The 25146-nt window shown below is 47.0% G+C and overlaps 1 protein-coding gene across 1 annotated transcript in view; it reads right to left on the reverse strand.

The window, feature by feature from the left end:
- Positions 1-921: 921 nt before the first annotated feature.
- The window catches only part of LOC116940828 (glutaminase kidney isoform, mitochondrial-like), a 43776-nt gene continuing 19551 nt past the window's right edge, over positions 922-25146 (reverse strand). Inside the window, exons 7-18 of the mRNA XM_032951054.2 lie at positions 24736-24794; positions 24544-24576; positions 22463-22521; positions 21188-21254; positions 12699-12749; positions 10788-10964; positions 7311-7442; positions 6757-6849; positions 5826-5887; positions 5499-5575; positions 4982-5045; positions 922-4031 (exon numbers count right to left, since the gene is read on the reverse strand). Coding sequence (XP_032806945.1) covers positions 3881-4031; positions 4982-5045; positions 5499-5575; positions 5826-5887; positions 6757-6849; positions 7311-7442; positions 10788-10964; positions 12699-12749; positions 21188-21254; positions 22463-22521; positions 24544-24576; positions 24736-24794 — 1025 coding nt within the window. The 3' untranslated portion in view covers positions 922-3880. The remainder of the gene's footprint in view (positions 4032-4981; positions 5046-5498; positions 5576-5825; positions 5888-6756; positions 6850-7310; positions 7443-10787; positions 10965-12698; positions 12750-21187; positions 21255-22462; positions 22522-24543; positions 24577-24735; positions 24795-25146) is intronic.

Here is a 25146-nt window from a genome sequence, read left to right on the forward strand (position 1 = left end):
ACGGAGGTCTCCCCAAGCCGTCACCATCTGTCTCAGTCTCGCGATGCAACGAGCCATCATCCTAGCCCCTGCGCACGAGCCGATTTCATGAATGTCAAAAATGTGGTCTCAGTGGAGATCCTCTTGGGTAGTTCTCTCCTTTAGCGGCCACTCTGGCATTTGGTCTTCAGCACGGTTGGTCCATCATTAATTATACTTAAGCGTTCATGGGCGTTGCAATTGCTCACGTTTTATTTATAGTGAATGCATTTGTAAATTATCTTACCGCATTCTGAGTCAACTGTGTTGATAAGCTCGACTACAAAACGACCAACATTTGACATGGTTGCAAGTCTACTCTTCCCCATATACAGTGAGCGTGAATTGTTCACGTAGCCATAATTTACCATAAAAGATTGGGATTCATTTCAGCATGGAGGAAGATTCATGCATCTGAGGGTGATTAAATGTACCTGTGGAAAGTTAACATTGGATATCCTATTAAGAGACCATGGGAATATGAAATTTGAACACCTGACCCAGGAATGCCAATAATAATGAGTACGAGCCGTTTGCTCATTCAGATCAGGGGACTTTCTGTCTTTGATTCAAAGTCATCAGATATTCTGGTTTCCTTCCACAAGCAAAATACGGAATGCTTTTTGAAATACACTGAATGGGTGAAAAACCTCATTACACGACTGCTGAAAGTCTCACAACCACTGATAATTTTCTGGTTAAAGGTCATAACTATTTGTTATCGTCTGGGCAGGTGAAAATGTTCCCCGTCAGAAGAATGTGGAATTTGCACTTCTGGGAAAAGCGCTCCAACGGTGATAAGCGCTGCTCACTTCAATAGGGAGACACTTTGATTGAGATGATTCTCTATTTGGCTCGCCTATACCACACACAAAGCACGCTAGTTTTAAAGCAAGGCAGAGCCAATGAAGAAATGTGCTTTAATTCACGCTGGGAAAACAACACACAAACAGCACTTGGCAAACAAAAACAATGCTTCACTTAAAATGTGCTTCAAGTCCAACACAGCCAGAAGTGCAGGAAGCACCTTGATGGTGTGCTTATTCCACATCTTACACTCGACAACGTACAAAACATGGTACGGAAAGTAACCATCCCTTAAATAAAGCAGTGTTCACCTTCGAAACAAATTGCAATATGTACACGTGGCTTACACCTGGCACAAGATGTGTAGAGAATAGTTTTCAAGAGTAGGACACCCAAGGCTTGGAGTAGAATTTTAAGAAAATACCCTAAAGAGTAAACGATCTGTGCCAAAAAAACGAATGCATCATGCCACGTTATGTCCACAGAAAATGGCGTGGCATCTGCCACAGGGAAGTTCGCCGATTGCTCGCCCAGTGTCGAACTGCTACAATCTGTGGAGGTCCTGCAGAAGGGCCCAGATGCAGGCAAGCACCATGCACAGCAGCTGCATTACATCTGAAGGTTTTGTTTCTCCGGCTTTTGTGTTGCCCGATTGAGAAATGTTCCGAGGAAGCCTTGCACACAAAGCGAAAATGAAAAAAATGTCCACCCTAACAACGATTTAAAGATGAAATACATTAAGGCTTTATGTGCTTCACAACACTAATTTCTAGTTTTTAGGTCTCCTCATGAGAAATACATCAAGTCTAAAGGTTTACCATCAAGGCCATCACTCGCAATTACAATACAAGATTTGTATTCAGCGATGTCAAAACTCTTGTCAGAATTTAAGGATTACAGGTTTTTTTCTTTACATATTTTGCTGGCCATCTTATTGTGGTTTGAACAAATTTAAAACACAATAAACCCATATACTTATACAAGGTGGCAGTTTATTGCAACACCTTGAAACACAGAATCAAAAATATGTATAGGGCTGTGACGATTTATTGATAAAAACGTATTTAGAAAATAAGAAGAGTAATGAACTACTTTTCTGTGGTCGATTATATGGGCACATTTCAAAATGGCGGCCAACCTCAACATGATCCTCGCCAGGCACGCGCTCATCACTTCCCATCCAGCGGTACACGTGGCACAGGGCTGACTGATTAATGGAGTTATACATCCGATAATTAGAAAAATACATATTGAAGTAATAGATTTAGCCAAGCTGCAAACATTCACTGAACAAGACCCAGGTAAATCACGGCAAAATGTACAGGGTAGCTGCAAGAAATCAACCGATGACTCTTTGCTAGTGTGAGTGCATGAAACTATGCATATCCAATCTGAAACAAAATGCCACAATTGTAATATTGTTGGAGAGCGGAGGGCGATTACTGACACAAACACTGGAGTGGATGGCCAGAAGTCAGAAACCCAAGAAAAAAAATGCAAGCCAGATGGCAGGGGAATAATAGTGTACCATGGAAATTGGCTGTTGACTTTACAACAGCTGTGTGATCTGTCAGAAGTAAGGAAGCGATGGCAAGGTATAGGTGACAACAAATACATCGGCTTTGATGACTGCTAAACCTTGAGTTTGATTGAATCAAACCAAATTCAAATTTGGTTGAAATCTGAGTGTACCTTAAACGAGGACATTGGTTTTTCTCACCATGCGCCTTACAGGAACACTGGGCCCAAAGGTGTCCAATAAGTTTTGGACGTCGGTAAAAGTGACTAGCAAGTAAACTAAGGCCTTAATCGTATTAAAGAGTAAAATTTGAATTGCTCAGCTATAAGGCTCTTGAAATCTGGATGTTTAGCTACGTCATGCATAGCCCAACCGCTCACACAAACACGCGATTAAAAACATTTGTACAATAATTCATGTACAGTATATACATAACTATATTTTATGTCCTTAAGTACTCATGAGTAAAAACAACGCAGTACATGAGAAACAACTTAAACTCAATTTACAACAGGGGACTCTGAAAGGAATCAGCAGTTTTTGTTTTGTTTGACCAAAAGACGACTGGCCCCACGACACACACACAGAGCGCACCTGCACCATGTCAATCCTCTGGTCGACAAGAAACCAAAATAGCGAGTCCACAGCTGTTGTTGTACGGCTGCCTATAGAGTTGGGGGGATATGGGGGGGGTGGTGGTGTAGTAACTCGCAAGTGTAGCAGGGCACAGCAGTGAAGGGGCCCCGGACTATCCCGGGCTTCTTCACTGCCCGCAGAGAGAAGCCCCGTGAGGGCACAAACGTGCTGCGCAGCAGCCCTGGCCTGGTCCTGTGACTGCCGAGCCCAGCGTCCTCGCTTCACAGCGGCTGCTGCTAGGGACCAGCCCTGCAGCAGCAGCGGTAGCGGCAGCAGCGGCATTTCTTCACGATCGCTCGCACGCTTGCTCACCGCGGAGCTGCTACGCAGTCGTTTTAGTTTCCAGTTGCGATTAGCCATCCCTTTGAGAAATTGTATTTTATCTCGTGCAAAAACGTTAACGTGCCACGAGCACATTAACGTGCAAATATGTATTCCTAAAGTTGTTTTAATATATATCACTGTGGGGCCATGTTCCACTAGCCCCTAATGACAAGCCACCACTGTTCCTGATACTTATCCTATAGTGTGCTACTTGTTCTTGACCAAGGATGCCTGTCGGAGTGAAATTCACATTTGCAACGGGAGCTTCAAATTGCAATGTCCTAAGATTACGCTTCACAGACTGCACACTCGGACGACGACGAACATCCATCTACGTATCACGGTACCAAGCCTTCTCGTTAACACTGACAGTCATCCGCCCCAGCCCAGAGGGGGGCCCACAACTTGGACATCAGCAGAGTCTGATGGCCACATTCACAGCCCAGGCACCCTCTTGCTCAGCCTCAGAGCTTCCATTGAGCCCGAGCGGCCTCTTGCCGGAGGTCGAGCTCAAGTGCGGCCCGGTCGGCCCCAGGGCCCCCCTCGCTCTGCGCGAACGTTCGCGGTCGGGAGCTGCTAGGCCATGTCCTGTGGGTTCCCCTGCAAGGCCCGGGCGCTGTCGGCGACGCTCTCCTCCTGCTCGTACTTGAGCTCGTACTCCCGGAGCAGCTGGGCCACGTCCGAGTGTCCGAAGAGCACGGCGTCGGCCATCGGCGTGTTACCCCACCTGCGCACACACGCAAGCACGCACACGCACGCACACACGCGCACACACACGCACGCACACACACACACACACACGCACACACACACACGCACGCACGCACACACACACACACACACACACACGCACGCACGCACACACGCACGCACGCACACACACACACACACGCACACACACACACGCACACACGCACACACACACACACACACGCACGCACACGCACGCACACACACACACACGCACACACACACACACACACACGCACGCACACACACACACGCACACACACACACGCACGCACGCACACACACACACACACGCACACACACACACGCACGCACGCACACACGCACGCACGCACAAAGCACGCGCAAACAGGCACACACTCACATGCACTCACACACAAACACGCACGCACACACACACACGAACGCGCACACACCCACGCATACAGACACGCATTCACGTGGTCTGATGCAGCTATGCAGTGTGCACATAAAACAAATCAAAGATAAAAATAGTACCGTTTTTATTTACAGCTATATCTTTACATGGCGTTCACGGGTTTACAGCCGGGACAAAGATAAAGGCGGCGCTGTAATACAATAAAAACGGACTGTGACGGAATCACCGATCATGCAGATATCAGCCAATCAAAATAAAGGGGGTGTGTCACATGACGATATCATCCATGGATCGAGACTGCGATTGATCCGTAATTACGATCGACTTGGAGCTGGCTGCCGGATCCACCGAGCAGAATCGATACGATTAACCTCGATTCACGATACACAAGGCCGTACACGGGCAAAGACACGCCCCCCTTGGGCAACACCACGCCTACTTTCTTCCACACTGTACATGGGCAGATCTCCCTATCGGTGATTTCGCCGGGTGTCCGATTCCGTTGCATAACAGAGCGGTGGAGCGACGGCGCCACGCAGCGCACCCACCTGTCTCTGGGCGTGGGACTCACGTTGCAGCACTCCAAGAGAAACCGCACCACGTCCAAGTGCCCTGCCACGACACGGCCCGGGGGGGGGTGGGTGGTGGGTGGTGGGTGGTGGGGGGTGGTGGGGGGCAGAGGTCATGGCCTGGCTCGATACCGCGCGGGGGCGATCACACCGCCGGGGATAGAAGCGGCGGCTCCGGAGAGCCGCACCCGCCCGCCATCTCTCACTCGCGTAGCTTAGCCCAGCGTCAAGGGGCTCCGTCGCCCGCAGCCAAACCGCCGGCACAGTGCCACGCTGCCCGCCGTAGCGTAACGGATTTCGTAGCACCGAGAGACGTGCACTGCGTGCGCGTACACGTACGTTGAACTTCTTTGGTGCCGCACGTAGCCGGCCGTGCTGATCGGGGGGTGCAAAAGCTCTCGGCCTTTTCCAGACCAGCAGCTCAAAAGAACTGAATGTTTGGCCAACGACTATTTCGTAAGTCCCGAGAGATTTTGATCAACGGGGAAGGACTCACCCTCTGCTGCCGCCACATGCAGCGCCGTCCTGTAGTCGTAGTCCCTGTGCTCCATGTCCATCGCCGAGAGGGCGTATCTACGGCAAAGCAATAAACACGCAAGCACGCACGCAAGCGTAAGGCGGCAGGGTGGAGCAACGGTAAGTCTTGTGTCTCGGGCGCTTTTATGTGTACAGTTTGTATGTTCTCCCCCTTATATGGCATGGATTTTCATTCATTACTGACACACGTTGAACAAGTGTTTACACACGCGTGCATCGCGTTGACCGCTGCAACGGAGTCTGATGCTTCGTGCAAGGTTCTGTAAATTTAAAATGCAACGTTTACCTTCGAAGTGCCGACACATCCCCGCTATAGGCAGCGAAGAGGACGTTCACCACCGTTTTAGCCTAAGAGGTGAGCACAAGGAGACATTTAGCCCACGCCTACGCGAGGTCCTACTTACAATCACCGCTTCACTTGCAAAGCAAGACAGATCATTCGTCGTCACACGTACATGTACTGTGCACAAACGTCCCACCCAACGGGGGTAGAATTGTGGCAGAGTGCTTGACTCTGAAGGTTGGCAGTTCAGATTCCAGTTGGGGGTCAACCCAGGGGTCAATAAAATGCCATTATATCTCTGGGGTCATCAAGAGGAGGGCCACTTTGTGTAGGCCGTCAGTGACCGGTCCTTGCCACACGAATGTGGCATGTACACCTCTGGCTCAGGTTTGTTCAAGAAGATCAGGCTCCTGCCGTGCTCGTTTGAACACTTTGCATAGAACCAGAACTCGGCATGCCATATAGTTCACGCTGAAAGGGACTCTTAAGAGCTCTGCAGAATTTGTCGCCAACCGAGGAAGCGATAGAGAAATTGTAAAACGGGTAAAGATGTACCAGTGTCACGTAACACATAAGTATTCTCAGCCAATATTATGATTCACATTAAAGTTGTTTTGGGGTTAGATCGTGTGAATATAACTGTGTCGTTAACCCTCCACCACACGACACAGCCAATTAGCAAGGTTTGTCACGTAAATACAAAGTGCCAGTTAGTTACTACGTCAGCACACCGGTGTGTTGGAGAGTAAACCCACAACATTCCGAATCAGAATCTTTACTGAGACTGGAGGAATCCGTTGAGCTATAAATTTTTTTTTTTTTACAGATGCCCAGTACGGGCGGGTCCACGGGGTAGGGATGAAGTTTCACGAATGCGTGTGTACGGGCGATGATCCGCCAACCCCGGCTAACGGCGTGAGTGCTGTGTGCTCACCTGAGCTTCCCTGCCCTCGCGCCGTGGGTCCAGCTTCTTGTCAAAGTGCCTGAGGTCGTCGTAGTTGTGGAAGTTGAACATTGACACGAGCTCCTGCTCGACAGGAAGAAAGCAAGGGGAGGGGAGGGGGCTGGTTGTTGTGAACACCTTCAGTCGTAAACTTATTCCGGCTGCGAGGCGATGGTAATAAACCAGAAGCGTCGCTTGTTGGCAGCACCAGAGGTATCCGCTTGAAGGTGGTTGAATATAAGAGGCCTTTTTTAACGATTTATTCCGTTGTATTGACGCGACTTTTGAGTAACGCGCCGTTTTCCGAGAACACGACCCCCCCCCCCCCCCCCCGCGTAAAAGCGAGAGGTAGCCGCACACGTCAATCGTCGGTCCTCGCACCTCTTCCAAGACACTTATCCAGCGTGCAGGAGCTTGCCAAACATTCCCTCGATGGTGCCTGGACCTTTCCTCTCATTTATTTTGAGACTCAGTTGAAGGTGCGGCCGTGATGTTGAGAGGGGGGGGGGGGGGGCAGGGGAGAGGCCGTGTGAGCTGCGGCCCACCTGGCTAAAGTGGATGCCCCGGACGCTGTTGCCGAGTTTGTCGAGTGGGGGGGACCAGCACATGATGCCCATAACGTTGGGGACCACCAGGAGAATGCCCCCTCCCACGCCCGACTTCGCCGGGAGCCCCACCTGTCAAACACGTTCACACATGCGCGCACACGCACACGCAAGGACAGAGACAAAGATATCCCCCCATGAAGCCATAACAGACTGTTGGGGCAAGTGCTGTTAGCGAGTAGCACCTATGAAGGCCAGAACGAAAGGGGTGGGTGGCCAGCACCACGCCCGGCCGCCTTTGTCCAGGTACTTGTCTGAGGCTGAGTCGACTTAGGGGACCGGTTCAGATAATCGTCACTGGTGTTGGCCATGTGCGGGAATCGAACTCAGGCGGCCGGGTTCGTAGCGCGGCACGCTAACCGCTGCACTACCGCTCCCCACAAACACACGCGCACACACATGCACACACGCAAAAGCACACACGCACACACACGTGCACACGCGCGCAAACATACGCACACACACACATACACGTGCGCATGACAGGGGCAACCTCATTGACTGACTACCACGGGGGGAATAAGACAAACAAATACGGTCGCTGTTATACAAGGTGGTACACTGCTAGCTGTCAGAGTTCCAAATGTAAATGTATTCATCTCATGGCATCATGCTAATAGGGCTATTGAAATATAACGGAGAGAATACAGTTCAACACCACGTACAACAAAAATGATATACAAAATGTACGGACCGTCAAAACCAGTGACATTTGTTTAAAACAACCACACCAGACGATGACTCGCAAATAGGTCAAAGGTTTCTCATTTAAATAAAATCTTCCGTTAAACATTTGTCTGCAATTGGCAGCGGCCAGTGGACTCAAATGTTACTTCAAACTTAAAATTAAACAGACGTCTCATTTGCTAATTTACTTATATCGGAGTTTTCTTCGGTTGAAATGTACTTCTATGAGACATCGCTGCCAATGGCAGCGTTCCCTGTTCCTGACGGAATCGTACCGTTGCTTTAGCCAGAACCCAGGAGTGGTACTTCAGCAATGCCACGTGAGCGTCGGCCGACACAAGAGACACTTTCAGCCACGTCCCTGGGGGACTATTTTTGGTACCAAATTCCTCCCGCAAATCACTTCTACCGGTGCAGGGTCGTCAGGTTGCAGAGCGTGTGTCTGCCCAGTGGTGGTGGTTCTGGTGGTTAATCGCACCATGTTACAATCACAGCGAACTATGTTAAATTCCAGGCCACGTTGAACAATACCAATGGCAATTAAAATCTAAACCTGGTCTGGGCATTAATCCGGACCTCGTGCAGCCATCTGCCATTGTTCAACTCACCCCAAAACGAAATCTACACCATGCGGTGTGCTATTATAGTCGCCATGATAACAAAAGAAATCTGGCATTCAGATGGGATAATTCGACGTTGGGGGGACTGCGATTTTAATTCGAGGCTCTTTCCGATCGCGAGGCCGAGCAATCTGCAATGCGCACCGCCTGACACGACTGGGAAAACAATGTACACTGGAAACGATATTGCATCATACACGGTATCCATAAATGAATCGTTTATTATTAAGTAACTATAATTATCTTGCAACGTGTCAGCCAGGTTGATAAACCTACATGCACGCGCTCTCACTTGGCGCAGTGCGGATTTTATCGTACGATTCTCATCCCTCCGAGCCTCCCCATGCTGCCCGATGCATCTGAGATGCCGTCGCATCTGAGATGCATCTGAGATGCATCTCAGATGCCGTCGCATTGAGATGCATCTGAGAGTCTCGCCGGTGCACACCGGCACCTCGGCTGCGATTGTTTCAAATGCTCCTGTTATGCACTGCTGAAAATCACTCAGGGTTTTTTGATTTACAAAAACAACGTAAGCATACAAGAGATATGTTCCCAACATTTAAATCACGCATACAAGAGATATGTTCCCAACATTTAAATCACAAATATATAACCGCTTTCTGTAAGGTTATGAATTCAGACTGTCAGTAAAAAATAGATGAAAACTGTATTACCAGAAAAAAATGGCAGTCTGTTGATAGGATATTTGCTATTAACGTCATACAAAGTGAAAGTGGTCCTTATTTTATCTGCCTAAAAGTGATGACGGGCCGAGTCACCCCAAATCGGGGTGTAAACTCGTAGGCTTCTGCATGGCTGTCGTGTGTTCTGCGACAGTGTGACCCGGACATGTGAAAGCACATTTAAAATTATTCACAAATGTTCGTATCGCTCATGTTTGAAAAAATACGAAACTATTAATGTGCATTAATGCCAAGGCCGTAGCATATGTTGCATCATTTGTTTATCCACGTAAAGAAATATGAAGGTCGCGAGAGCAGTCGTAGCTAATCAGGGGTCAACTTATTTGCGGAGTTGAATCATCAACCCTGCGCCTCTGCCGGGATCTCTGCGCGAGTGATTTAAACCACGAGATTCCAAGGCAAAGAATTTGTCCCAGCCGTGCCACACTGCGTCTCGACAATTTTCCACTGGGCACCGGAGAGCTTCCAGTTTTCGTACAACGTTATCCCGAGCTCTTGACGACGAGGACAAGAGCACGTGTTTGGCGCTGAGGAAAGGGTGACGCTACGGTTAAGAGCGATTGACTTCACAATCAGCAGGAGGCAAATTCTCGTTCTGGTCAGGGGTCGACTCGGCCACCACTGTCCCTCTCGGGTCGTCTAATTGAGAGAGGCAACTTGAAGTGAGAATGAAGTAATGATGGGAACTCGTCACTGTGTGCGCTTGCCATTCAACGATTCAATTATTAGCGTGCGTGGAATTGTGCACGTTTTGAACAACATTGGGGACAAGACTAAAAACGTAAAAAAAATAATAAATTATCGATAAATGATTGTATGTTAACATTACACTTAGGCTGTTGGAACAAATTAATCCATATAAATGAGACAGAAACAAAAGAGAACCAGCAAAAACAAGAATGAATTGCGACGTTCTCCCCGTGTTCAACACGTGGATTTCCTCCGGGTTCTCTGGTCTCTTCCCATCGCTAAAAAAACACACACACACGATGCAACTGGAATTCTGTGTGTGTATGTTGAACTTCTTTCGTACCGTACGTAGTTAACCGTGCTAATCGGAGGTATTGGCCACACATCCCAATGCTAAAACATTACCTCCAAATCACTCAAAATCTGGGGATTCCACACAGCAGCAGCAGCAACATCACCCCGCAACCGTGAAAAAAAACTCCCCAGGACTCTCGTGCGTAAGTCACGGGGGGCTCTCCTGGGCCAACGAGCGAGAAGTAACAGATCGTAACTAAATTCCGATAGATTTTTTTTATCATATTATGTTTTATTTTTATGATTTTATTATTTCCCTTCTACTACGTGACTTTACCGAAAGAACCACGAAGATAAATCGTAACTATTATCATGATTATCATTATCATGCCGGGCGCGCGCAATCGCAGGAGACTCACGTGGAAGGCGAACTGGCCGGAGAAGTCGTACATCCCGCACGAGTGCATGAGGCTCAGCGTGTTGCGCACGGCCTCGGGACTCAGCAGCCGCTCGCCCGTGATGGGGCAGATGCCGCCGTTGGCCAGCGTGGCGGCCATCACGGAGCCCGACTCGCACGTCACCTCGATGGAGCACAGCTGCGGCGGGGGAGAGACGTGGAGGCGGGGGGGGGGGGGTGAGCGAGCTCGCGGCAGAAGGGGGCAGCGCCGGTTCACGGTGGGGGGGGAGGGGGCACCGTGACGTTAAAGCGGTGGCATGGAGGTGACCGGCTGGCTCAGCCGTCGGAGCGCTGAGCCTGCACCGGTTGACTTCCTCGGTTTGAATTCGGGCATCGGCGGCCCGCGGTTAAACTGGGTTCTAAAGTGTACCGGGTTGATGGTCTCAGCTCGGGGTAACCGATACAGTGCACAATAACACACATCATGTTTCATCCGAGTTAATTTGTTAAATTCCAGGTCTGGAGGTTAAAGTTTGACGGCCATGCAGCAAACGGTTCACTGTAGCAGGATACGTGGGAAATATAATTCTTGAGAATGACAATCTATAAAGATAACTCTGTGGAAGGTCAAGTGGCCCTCATCACAAGCATGTGGAATGTCCAGCATTGGCTCACGCAATGTTCATTTGAGTGAAGCAACACTTGACGGTCAGGTCAAGTCAAATCGCTGCGGATTCGCCAACGGGTTTAAATGGACCCTTCAAGAAACTTGTCTTTTTCCCATTTAGGTCCACTATTTTAATTCAGCAGACCAACAGCGCTCATGGACGACCCACGACGCGAATGCAGCAATCGTTCCCCGTTGGCGTTTCGACAAAATCAAGATTCTCCCATCGGCTCATCGGCTGCGCGAGGCCAGAAGGGGGCGAGACGCGGCACGCTGGCTCGGTCTCTCGCATCGCAGCGCCACCCGAGCTTACACTTTCCGAAGCGGAGGGCACCGTAATCCAAACCTCCGCCGCCGCCGCTGCCGCCGTGACGAAATATATCTGGGATGGCGCGACGGGGCGCCAAAAACCGCACGCGCGGGAGGCGCCAGGCATCATCAGACTTACTCAGCAGGAGCCACGGGGGCTCCAATTGCCTTGCGTCGCCGCTTTCCACGGCGTGCGCGTATCCACGGAATGCCGAGGCAACGTGATGACACTGCGACGCTCATTGGTTATGGGCTAAGAGGGGGTTGTCAGGTGGGACGAGGTGGGAGGGCGATGGACGCGAGCGGGTTTTGCCCGAGGCTCGCGTAACGCAGGGTTAACTTCATTACGGAAATCGGCGACGATTGTGATCGTCCGCAAATTGTGGTTTACTCCGATCAACGATGACTGTGAGTGGACGAAAATCATGACGGAGACTACGACTACTACGCACCAAAGACAGTGAGCTGATCGTGACGAGACGAAATTGACTCTTCGGAATGAAGATGCGCAGTGGGAGAATTATCATGATTCAAGACGGCAGTCCAGTGGAGCGTTGAATCACGAAGAGCGGGCAAGCTATATGACTGCTTGAGTCAACTAGATGAAAGAGGACCACATGGGATCCACGTACTAAGCCCCTGATACATTTACATAAGTTGTCATCGACTAGTCTGACACTTATGACTCAAGTTTAAACTGCTAAGGTAATTATAAATATTGTGGGTTTACTCTCCAACGAATTGGAATGTTTTGGTTAAGTGACAAACCTGACTAATTAGATGTGTCGGGTGATGGCGGATTTAAAAATACATTTATATATTTACGTGATCTAACCCAAAAAAAACGATATCATGAGTAATATTGGTCGCGAAAGCCTACGTGTTAAACTGCTAAGTTAATACTGAACGAACACTTTCCCATAACTTCGCAAGACGGCTTTCCCTGTGCAATCAAACCTGGAAGTAGAGATCCAGGGTGGCAGTCAGATCGGTGTTTTCAGGAAAGCACTAGAAGTGGTAAAAAGAGAGACGCACTCGTTAACGACACCACCAATACCGTAACCACGCTTTCATTGACAAAGCGAACAACATTCGTCGGTGATTTTAACTGTACAATTTCTTCCGTGTTCCCTCTACGTGAACAGAAACGATGAATGCCATTTCTTTCAAACTCATTTTTGTGTTTCGTTTGTTATCCTTCCCCCGCACTTCCCATTGGCACGGTTGTCTACGTACGGTGCGCGAAAGAAGTTGAACACAGATACGTAAAGTATCTTCACGCTCCAGGGCATTTGGCGGAGGGCATGTTCCATTCTTCAAAATAAAGGTTTTTGGGTTAGATCGCGTTAATTATAAATGTGTCGTAACCCTCCACCACCCGACACAGCCAATCAGCAAAAAAGTGTCACGTTGACAAAAGACAAAATAAATTTTGATTTAAAGCTTTCGTGACTGCAGTAATTCATATTCTTAGTTTTTTCGGTAAAGTCACGTTGAAGAGAAACAACAAAATAACAAAATACATATAAAACAATAAAAAATTCTCACGACGTTTCGACCATAACTCAAACGGTCATCATCAGGTGTGTCGGTTTGCATAAATTTATTTTGAAAACGGCATATCTATTTATTTATTTATATAAAAATAACGTTTGCGTCACGCGCAACGATTGGCTGTTTGCCAGGACTAGTCCATCTATTTTTTGAAAAGAGGAGGGGGGAGACGAAATTTGTTTTTATGTATGCTGTCTGAAAGCCACTGTAAGCGTGAACAATCAATCAAGAACTGAAATGATTTATCAAATCTTTCCAATGATTGCTAAGATAGAATCCATCTTCTCGGTTGAAATTGTCTCTGTGTTTGTATATGTGGATAGCCTCATGAACGAATCTCTCATGGAAGCCAGATGGCTTACAAAGAACCTCCGTCTTGGAAAAGTCAATGGCATGTGAGCCTACTGAATTAGAACAATGATCTGCTACGGCCGAGGTGTTGGTCCTACCGTGTTTAAGGTCTGCTTTATGTTCACGAATGCGGTCCGAGATATGGCGTTTGGTTTCTCCAATGTAACTACTGTAGTGGGTTCCAGGACACGGAGACGGCAGAATAGAAGCAGCACTATTTATTTAAACCTTAACAAGGGTTACACTAGAAGGGGTAGCGGCCCCTCCACCCGTATAACTCAGGAACACACCCCAGGCTCTCTAGCCTAAGCTCTAGGCTCCCAGTTCCTCCTGGTAGGGCTCTAAGGGAGGCTATCAGATCCGGCCCTGGTTAGGCACAGATCTCGGCACCCCGCCGACCAGACCGGCCCTTAGAAGGACTCTGACTCTGGGGCTCTGGGGCCGCACCACTGGCTTGCTGTGCCGGCCCTGAAAAGGGCAGCGGTCACAGGAGTTCCAGGGTCTCACCTAGCTGGCCTTCTTTCTTCACTGGTTGCTTCAGCCTCGGGCCCCACACTCTGCCCCGAGCTCCCTGGCTCCCCGCACTTTATACCCACTGGAGCCTTAGCGGACGTTGTTGTAGCCACCAAGGTGTGGGTGAACCACACCTTCCCGTGTCATGTGTTTATTCCCCATAGCACCCCTACACTACTACCACAGAGGCAACTTAGTTTGTAGACACCAGGGTATTGTATGTCCGGAATCACATCTTTTACAGACGGAACCAGATCACGGATTTTATGTAATGTGTTGAAACGGACCTGGATCTTGTGTTTATTCAAGATTTTGGAGATCTTTTTTGTGATCCCAGCAATGTAGGGTAAAGTGATGGTTTTGAAAGGCTCCTCAAGAGGGTTCTTCTTCATGGTTTGAGTGATAGCTTTGCGGATTGTATAGTCGGAGTAACCATTAGCCCTAAGAGCTTGGTGTACGTGCTTGAGTTCACAGCTTATGTGTTCCTGGTCGGATATGCATTGGGCTCTATGATACAGAGTCTTGATGAGAGAATTCTTCTGTGATGGATGGTGGTGGGAATCCGGTTTCAGATAAGCATCCGTATGGGTAGCTTTCCTGTAGACAGAGTGGCTCATTGAACCATCAGGTCTCTTTTTAATTAGGACATCCAAAAAAGGTATCTTGCCATCTATTTCGACTTCCATGGTAAATCTGATGGCTGGGTGTATGGAATTGATGTGGTCGAAGAATTGGTCTAGAGCAGGCCGGCCATGTGGCCAGATGACAAAAGTGTCATCCACGTACCTCTTCCATAAGGTTGGGCGCAGAGTGGCAGTCTGGATGGCGTCAGTCTCAAATTTCTCCATGAAAATGTTAGCTATAACTGGAGAAAGGGGGGAGCCCATTGGGGTGCCCTCAGTTTGTTTGTAGAAAGTTCCATTCCAAGTGAAGTATGTATTGGTTAAACAGTGTCTCACCAGGGGGGGTACCTCAGTGTTTAGTCCTTGATGAACCAAGTCTTCAATGATTGCAATGGTGTCAGGTACAGGAACCTTGGTGAATAAGGAAACTACATCAAAACTGACAAGCAGGTCGTCTGGGGACAGGGAAATACCCTTGATTGTTGATACCAGGTGAGTAGAATTTTGTACCGCAGAGGTGGTCTTTCCAGTGAAAGGACGCAGGATTTCAGACAAAAAACGAGCTAGTTTGTAGGTGGGGGAGCTGATAGTAGAGACTATGGGACGAAGAGGTGTATCAACTTTATGTATTTTTGGTAAGCCGTATAATCTTGGTGGCCTGGCAGCAGAAGGTTTCAACGAAAACTGTTTAGATTGATCAATTAATGCGGTTGAATCAGAAATTATTTTGTTGGTTTGTGTGACGAGGCTGTTGGTGGGATCTCTTTTTATTTTTGTATAACTACCATCGTCGAGTAATTCTTTAATTTTGTTGTTGTATTCTATTTTATCCATGATAACAGTAGCATTGCCTTTGTCAGCTGAGAGAACTACAATATCATTCCTCTTTTTTAATTTATATAATTCAAAACGCTCATCTTTGCTGAGGTTGCTAGCTGGCATCTTAGCGTTTTTGAGGGTTGCAGCGATTTCAGATCTTGCTACGTCTGCAGCGATGTGACCCAGGCCCCTGAGAGCAACGTCTACTTGGGCAATTATATCATTAACTGGTATGTGTTTAGGTGTGACTGCAAAGTTTAGACCTTTAGCTAAAACGGATTTCAGACCATCGGAAATAGAACTGTTACTGCGATTAATTACGACTTTATTAACGTCTAACTTTTTGGTGTGTGGGTCCGGTCTTTTGTTGAAGAGGAGGTTAAATTTGGAAATCAGGTTTTCCTTACATTTGGTCGACATAGTAGCAGCTGAAGAGGCAGTCATATTGTCTACATGTTCCCAATCCGATGTGGACATTATTGCCGTCAATGATAAGTGTGATTTGTAGAGTGTCTTGTCTAACTGATCTAGTTCTGTGCGTATAAGTCTGATTTTTTCTGAGATAAGAGCTAAGCTAGTTTTGAAAAGAATTCGTTTCGCATTAGAAGAAGTTACAGTAGCAGAGGTGAGTGTAAATGCGATTGGTATTACCCCAGAGTCGCGGCATCTCTTCAGGAAGGTGAGAGACTCGATCAGCTGAGCTTTCTTATCCCGGAGTTTGTTGAAGGATCTTAAAGTTATGTGAAAACCCTCCCCGTAGAGGCGATTAAATTTTGATTTAAAGCTTTCGTGACTGCAGTAATTCATATTCTTAATTTTATTCGTGTATAGTCACGTTGAAGAGAAACAACAAAATAACAAAATATATATAAAACAATAAAAAATTCTCACGACGTTTCGACCATAACTCAAACGGTCATCATCAGGTGTGTCGGTTTGCATAAATTTATTTTGAAAACGGCATATCTATTTATTTATTTATATAAAAATAACGTTTGCGTCACGCGCAACGATTGGCTGTTTGCCAGGACTAGTCCATCTATTTTTTGAAAAGAGGAGGGGGGAGACGAAATTTGTTTTTATGTATGCTGTCTGAAAGCCACTGTAAGCGTGAACAATCAATCAAGAACTGAAATGATTTATCAAATCTTTCCAATGATTGCTAAGATAGAATCCATCTTCTCGGTTGAAATTGTCTCTGTGTTTGTATATGTGGATAGCCTCATGAACGAATCTCTCATGGAAGCCAGATGGCTTACAAAGAACCTCCGTCTTGGAAAAGTCAATGGCATGTGAGCCTACTGAATTAGAACATTCGTGAACATAAAGCAGACCTTAAACACGGTAGGACCAACACCTCGGCCGTAGCAGATCATTGTTCTAATTCAGTAGGCTCACATGCCATTGACTTTTCCAAGACGGAGGTTCTTTGTAAGCCATCTGGCTTCCATGAGAGATTCGTTCATGAGGCTATCCACATATACAAACACAGAGACAATTTCAACCGAGAAGATGGATTCTATCTTAGCAATCATTGGAAAGATTTGATAAATCATTTCAGTTCTTGATTGATTGTTCACGCTTACAGTGGCTTTCAGACAGCATACATAAAAACAAATTTCGTCTCCCCCCTCCTCTTTTCAAAAAATAGATGGACTAGTCCTGGCAAACAGCCAATCGTTGCACGTGACGCAAACGTTATTTTTTATATAAATAAATAAATAAATATGCCTTTTCTAAATAAATTTATGCAAACCGACACACCTGATGATGACCGTTTGAGTTATGGTCGAAACGTCGTGAGAATTTTTTATTGTTTTATATATATTTTGTTATTTTGTTGTTTCTCTTCAACGTGACTTTACCGAAAAAAATAAGAATATGAATTACTGCAGTCACGAAAGCTTTAAATCAAAATTTAATCGCCTCTACGGGGAGGGTTTTCACATAACTTTAAGATCCTTCAACAAACTCCGGGATAAGAAAGCTCAGCTGATCGAGTCTCTCACCTTCCTGAAGAGATGCCGCGACTCTGGGGTAATACCAATCGCATTTACACTCACCTCTGCTACTGTAACTTCTTCTAATGCGAAACGAATTCTTTTCAAAACTAGCTTAGCTCTTATCTCAGAAAAAATCAGACTTATACGCACAGAACTAGATCAGTTAGACAAGACACTCTACAAATCACACTTATCATTGACGGCAATAATGTCCACATCGGATTGGGAACATGTAGACAATATGACTGCCTCTTCAGCTGCTACTATGTCGACCAAATGTAAGGAAAACCTGATTTCCAAATTTAACCTCCTCTTCAACAAAAGACCGGACCCACACACCAAAAAGTTAGACGTTAATAAAGTCGTAATTAATCGCAGTAACAGTTCTATTTCCGATGGTCTGAAATCCGTTTTAGCTAAAGGTCTAAACTTTGCAGTCACACCTAAACACATACCAGTTAATGATATAATTGCCCAAGTAGACGTTGCTCTCAGGGGCCTGGGTCACATCGCTGCAGACGTAGCAAGATCTGAAATCGCTGCAACCCTCAAAAACGCTAAGATGCCAGCTAGCAACCTCAGCAAAGATGAGCGTTTTGAATTATATAAATTAAAAAAGAGGAATGATATTGTAGTTCTCTCAGCTGACAAAGGCAATGCTACTGTTATCATGGATAAAATAGAATACAACAACAAAATTAAAGAATTACTCGACGATGGTAGTTATACAAAAATAAAAAGAGATCCCACCAACAGCCTCGTCACACAAACCAACAAAATAATTTCTGATTCAACCGCATTAATTGATCAATCTAAACAGTTTTCGTTGAAACCTTCTGCTGCCAGGCCACCAAGATTATACGGCTTACCAAAAATACATAAAGTTGATACACCTCTTCGTCCCATAGTCTCTACTATCAGCTCCCCCACCTACAAACTAGCTCGTTTTTTGTCTGAAATCCTGCGTCCTTTCACTGGAAAGACCACCTCTGCGGTACAAAATTCTACTCACCTGGTATCAACAATCAAGGGTATTTCCCTGTCCCCAGACGACCTGCTTGTCAGTTTTGATGTAGTTTCCTTATTCACCAAGGTTCCTGTACCTGACACCATTGCAATCATTGAAGACTTGGTTCATCAAGGACTAAACACTGAGGTACCCCCCCTGGTGAGACACTGTTTAACCAATACATACTTCACTTGGAATGGAACTTTCTACAAACAAACTGAGGGCACCCCAATGGGCTCCCCCCTTTCTCCAGTTATAGCTAACATTTTCATGGAGAAATTTGAGACTGACGCCATCCAGACTGCCACTCTGCGCCCAACCTTATGGAAGAGGTACGTGGATGACACTTTTGTTATCTGGCCACATGGCCGGCCTGCTCTAGACCAATTCTTCGACCACATCAATTCCATACACCCAGCCATCAGATTTACCATGGAAGTCGAAATAGATGGCAAGATACCTTTTTTGGATGTCCTAATTAAAAAGAGACCTGATGGTTCAATGAGCCACTCTGTCTACAGGAAAGCTACCCATACGGATGCTTATCTGAAACCGGATTCCCACCACCATCCATCACAGAAGAATTCTCTCATCAAGACTCTGTATCATAGAGCCCAATGCATATCTGACCAGGAACACATAAGCTGTGAACTCAAGCACGTACACCAAGCTCTTAGGGCTAATGGTTACTCCGACTATACAATCCGCAAAGCTATCACTCAAACCATGAAGAAGAACCCTCTTGAGGAGCCTTTCAAAACCATCACTTTACCCTACATTGCTGGGATCACAAAAAAGATCTCCAAAATCTTGAATAAACACAAGATCCAGGTCCGTTTCAACACATTACATAAAATCCGTGATCTGGTTCCGTCTGTAAAAGATGTGATTCCGGACATACAATACCCTGGTGTCTACAAACTAAGTTGCCTCTGTGGTAGTAGTTACATTGGAGAAACCAAACGCCATATCTCGGACCGCATTCGTGAACATAAAGCAGACCTTAAACACGGTAGGACCAACACCTCGGCCGTAGCAGATCATTGTTCTAATTCAGTAGGCTCACATGCCATTGACTTTTCCAAGACGGAGGTTCTTTGTAAGCCATCTGGCTTCCATGAGAGATTCGTTCATGAGGCTATCCACATATACAAACACAGAGACAATTTCAACCGAGAAGATGGATTCTATCTTAGCAATCATTGGAAAGATTTGATAAATCATTTCAGTTCTTGATTGATTGTTCACGCTTACAGTGGCTTTCAGACAGCATACATAAAAACAAATTTCGTCTCCCCCCTCCTCTTTTCAAAAAATAGATGGACTAGTCCTGGCAAACAGCCAATTGTTGCGCGTGACGCAAACGATATTTTTAAATAAATAAATAAATAAATATGCCGTTTTCTAAATAAATTTATGCAAACCGACACACCTGATGATGACCGTTTGAGTTATGGTCGAAACGTCGTGAGAATTTTTTATTGTTTTATATGTATTTTGTTATTTTGTTGTTTCTCTTCAACGTGACTTTACCGAAAAAACTAAGAATATAAAAGATAAAATAGTTCACTACTTTAGCCCACCGGTGTGTTGAACAGTGAATCCAGCACAACATTTACAGTTTTTGAGTACGACGTTTCGCTGGTAATTACATCCAGCATCATCGAGCAATTCTCTGCAAATTAAATCCAGCATCATTCTGCCGAATGGATTCACTCTTCAACACACCGGTGGGCTAAAGTAGTGAACTATTTGTCTTTTGTCAACGTGACACTTTTTTGCTGATTGGCCGTGTCGGGTGGTGGAGGGTTACGACACATTTATAAATAACGCGATCTAACCCAAAAACCTTTACTATGAATAATGTTGGTCGCGAAAGCCTAACGTGTTAGACCGATGTTCCATTCTGTTATCTTCATGGTCTCTGCAAAGGATCCGCTAAAAACTCGGCACTGCAATCCGGACGCGGCAACGGTTCTCCAACGCCGGGCCACACTTGTGCTTTGCAGAGCAGCGGCCGACGTCCAGGGGGAGGGTCTCTTCCCCTTGGTCGCCAACGTTTGGGGTGCCACCCCAATGCCTGTCCCGCTAAGCTGCCCTCCTCGCTCCCGCCGCGCGCGTCCCCGCTCACCGCAACGTCCCCTTCACGACCTCGGCGCGCACTTTCCACATTCCTATGCCAAAGTCCTCATCCCTATGTCACGCGAGCACCAATCAAATTCCCTCTCCCCCGACTCGGACAGCGCAAGGATGAACCGGGACTGTGTAGCCCACTCAAGTTTCCGTGGTGGCCGTGTGAAGTTCGTCAGCGGATAGGCGAGCAATTAGGCTTGAGTGGCAGGAAGAATCCTGGATCCAAAACACAAGATATGTATGCATGTATGTTGAACTTCTTTCGCACCGTACGTAGCCAACCGCACTAATCGGAGGTGCGGGGGAAGGACAACAAACAAAAAGCATCACATAGCTGAGTATAGATGAACAATTACGTGCCCTCTGTAAACCTTGCACGTGCATCTGTGACGTTGCCGCGTGCCTGGCGAGCTCCACGCTCGCCCAAGGACAACTCCTCACCTGCATCTCCCTTAAATAGTAGCCGATGGCGAAGTTGCGGTCCCCAGTCTGCCTCTCGGACTGGAAGCTGTGGTGCACGGACAGGAGGCAGCGTGTACGAATAGGAGATATATTAAACGGGCAGGAGATAGCGTTGACATGCCTTGTCGTCCACCGAGTTCACGTGATGTCGTCAATCGATGCGAGATCGACCGATTCATTCGCTCGACCAATACTCAGGCACACATGGGAGAGCACCCGCTCACCCGCACCTCCGATTAGCACGGTTGGCTACGTACGGTGCGAAAGAAGTTCAACACACACAAACGTACTTACATGCAACAGAATCGGAGAAAACGATCTCATACTGTCTTCCGTATGTGATCATGTAAAGTACGGAATATTTTTGAATAATAAAATACAATTTATTTTCATCGAAGACCATTGCCTGAAACATTGCTCATAGCGCATTTTTCCTTTTAAGGCGAGTGTTGTTGACACACAGGGTTGAGAATGCCGTTGTTTGTGCACCACTGCTAAACGCAGCAGCAGCAGCAGCAGCATCGTCACGTAGTTTGCACAGTAAAGATGGTCAATCGCGGCCGTGGAATTAAACCACAAAACACAGAAGCTGAACACTGCCGCATGCAACAGCATTCTCCAGGAGCAGGATGAACAACTTCATTGCGGATTTCCCAGGTTCTCAATGTTCTGACACAGCAGGCTGGAGTGATGCATCAATGAGGCCATGTGACACGGATTGAAACGCAATGACACGTGTCAGACCAGGGGATTTTGATCATCCCTGGTATTCGATCACCAGTGACTATAGTGGCTTGCGGAAGGTGGTTGAGTATAAGAGGCCTTTTTTAACGATTTATTTTTACTCTTTTTCAGAAGCGAGCCGGCCACAAATGATCGCTCAACGGAGTGGCTTATGAATGGAAACAACATTATGTTTATTGACCAAAGGGCCTAAATGCAGGAACACTTGTTTAAACATGACAACCTTGAACCAGTTTCCTAATGTTCACAACATCGGGGCACCCACCCACTGACATTGCTTTAACAGGTCCAAGGTTATGCAGTATAAACAAATGCTTCAATGCAACATTGATTTGGAAGAGCCCACGGAACAAAGTAGACACTCAACAACGATCGATTCCACTCCTCTGTTGGAAACATGGGGCCCGGTGCCAGTGACGTGACACCGCAAAGGGTTTACCAGTGGCATTTACATGCCTTTACATGCCTCGCTATTTACCATTTACCACCGCCGCAACGCAAAACACTCACGTGGCATTGCTGAAGCCAATGTATTCGTGTCCGGCCATCCTGGCCAGGTTCTCTGTTACCTGTGCAAACACAACAGTGACAACACAAGGAGGGAACACAACAGTGACAACACAAACAGGTGACACAACAGTGACAACACAACGTGACACAACAGTGACAACACAAGGAGGTGACACAACAGTGACAACACAAGGAGGTGACACAACAGTAACACAAGGAGGTGACACAACAGTGACAACACAAGGTGACACAACAGTGACAACACAAGGGAACACAACAGTGACAACACAAGGAGGTGACACAACAATGACAACACAAGGAGGGGACACAACAGTGACAACACAAGGAGGTGACACAACAGTGACAACACAAGGAGGTGACACAACAGTGACAACACAAGGATGGAACACAACAGTGTCAACACAAGGATGGAACACAACAATGACAACACAAGGAGGTGACACAACAGTGACAACACAAGGAGGTGACACAACAGTGACAACACAAGGATGGAACACAACAGTGTCAACACAAGGATGGAACACAACAATGACAACACAAGGAGGTGACACAACAGTGACAACACAAGGAGGGGACACAACAGTGACAACACAAGGAGGGAACACAACAGTGACAACACAAGGAGGTGACACAACAGTGACAACACAAGGAGGTGACACAACAGTGACAACACAAGGAGGTGACACAACAGTGACAACACAAGGAGGGGACACAACAGTGACAACACAAGGAGGTGACACAACAGTGACAACACAAGGAGGCGACACAACAGTGACAACACAAGGAGGTGACACAACAGTGACAACACAAGGAGGGAACACAACAGAGACAACACAAGGAGGTGACACAACAGTGACAACACAAGGAGGGGAACACAACAGTGACAACACAAGGATGGAACACAACAGTGACAACACAAGGAGGTGACACAACAGTGACAACACAAGGATGGAACACAACAGTGACAACACAAGGAGGTGACACAACAGTGACAACACAAGGATGGAACACAACAGTGACAACACAAGGAGGGAACACAACAGTGACAACACAAGGAGGTGACACAACAGTGACAACACAAGGAGGGGAACACAACAGTGACAACACAAGGATGGAACACAACAGTGACAACACAAGGAGGTGACACAACAGTGACAACACAAGGATGGAACACAACAGTGACAACACAAGGAGGTGACACAACAGTGACAACACAAGGATGGAACACAACAGTGACAACACAAGGAGGGGACACAACAGTGACAACACAAGGATGGAACACAACAGTGACAACACAAGGAGGGGACACAACAGTGACAACACAAGGAGGTGACACAACAGTGACAACACAAGGATGGAACACAACAGTGACAACACAAGGAGGGGAACACAACAGTAACAACCACTGTTGATTTCCCACAAAGCAGTTCATAATTTTATCGAACCTAGAGGGATGATAGGCTGAGGTGACCCCCAAATGGGATTTCAACTCAAAGCCTTGACTGTAAGCCGTGCACTCTAAGCACAGCACCACGTAGCTCAATGTCACTTCAATTACACGGGCATCGCAAATGTTATGCAATGCCCACAGCTGTCTGGATGAAGTTTTCGGCTTTTACTGCGTCTTGTTCAGGATGGCGTTCCGCTCGCCATGCTGGGAGCTTCTTCAGCAACCAAGTGAAGAAATCTCCGAGTGCGTGCAGCGAAACATCGAACATCACCGCCGAGCAGCATGCGGCCCAACAACCCCAAAAACGCATCGGAGAGCCGCACAGCACAGCCGCAAAAACCTGCGTGGCATTCGGCAACGCTCCTCCACGCGGTGTACGTATAGTGGACGGCACACCGTCAATGTGCCGTGCATTTACAAACGTTGTCCGTTGGAGGTATATTCGACCAATTTAGTTTTGGTGAAAGCCACGGTTACGATGGTCAGCCATTCGTCAAGTTATAGTGAAGCATCATTGACCACGTTCGCACGAACTTCACAGATTTGCATTAAACAAACATGCGCGCCGTGACCGTTCCGAGGTGTGTAGGGAAATCGCCCCCTTACTTACGTAGTCAAACTTCTCTGCTGTGCTGGCTCCTTGCTGTGAAAGCAGAGAAGGAAAAAAAAACTTTTAGAAGTGCTGCTGGAATTGAAACTCACAGACGCACGCGAGAAGTCCATGCGGCTGTCTGGCCACGAATTAAATCCCCGATTATTCTACGCGATGGCCCGAATCCGCCGGCGATGAACTCACACCGACCTTGATGAGGGACGTGATGACGATGGAGCCCGAGTTGACCATGGGATTGTGGGGTTTGTCTGCACAAGCACAGGCAGAGGCACAAGCGGCACGATCAAACGGCTTCTCTGGCTACGGGAAGAAAGCTCCTATGTAATTATGAAGAAAAAAAAAACATCCATTGTGTTGATGCCTCCTACGGTTAAACCATCCGGCTGGCAAACTTCCCTCCGTCCTGACATCACGCGCGCGCGCCATAAGCGCCGCCGGTCGCGAAGTTATATCATCCGTAAGACCTATTCGCAAGGCTTACGTTGAGCGAACCGCAGTCATTCACTTTTCAGCAATCTTTATTCGTGCCTGAAGTATGTCAAAGCGCAAAAGCAAGATGATGCAGTTGTGGTGCACAATTACGGGAGTTTAGAAAAAAAC

This window comes from Petromyzon marinus, chromosome 10 (genome assembly GCF_048934315.1).
Source record: "Petromyzon marinus isolate PM22_M1 ecotype Great Lakes invasive population chromosome 10, UKy_Petmar_22M1.pri1.0, whole genome shotgun sequence".
Classification (NCBI taxonomy): Eukaryota; Metazoa; Chordata; class Hyperoartia; order Petromyzontiformes; family Petromyzontidae; genus Petromyzon; species Petromyzon marinus.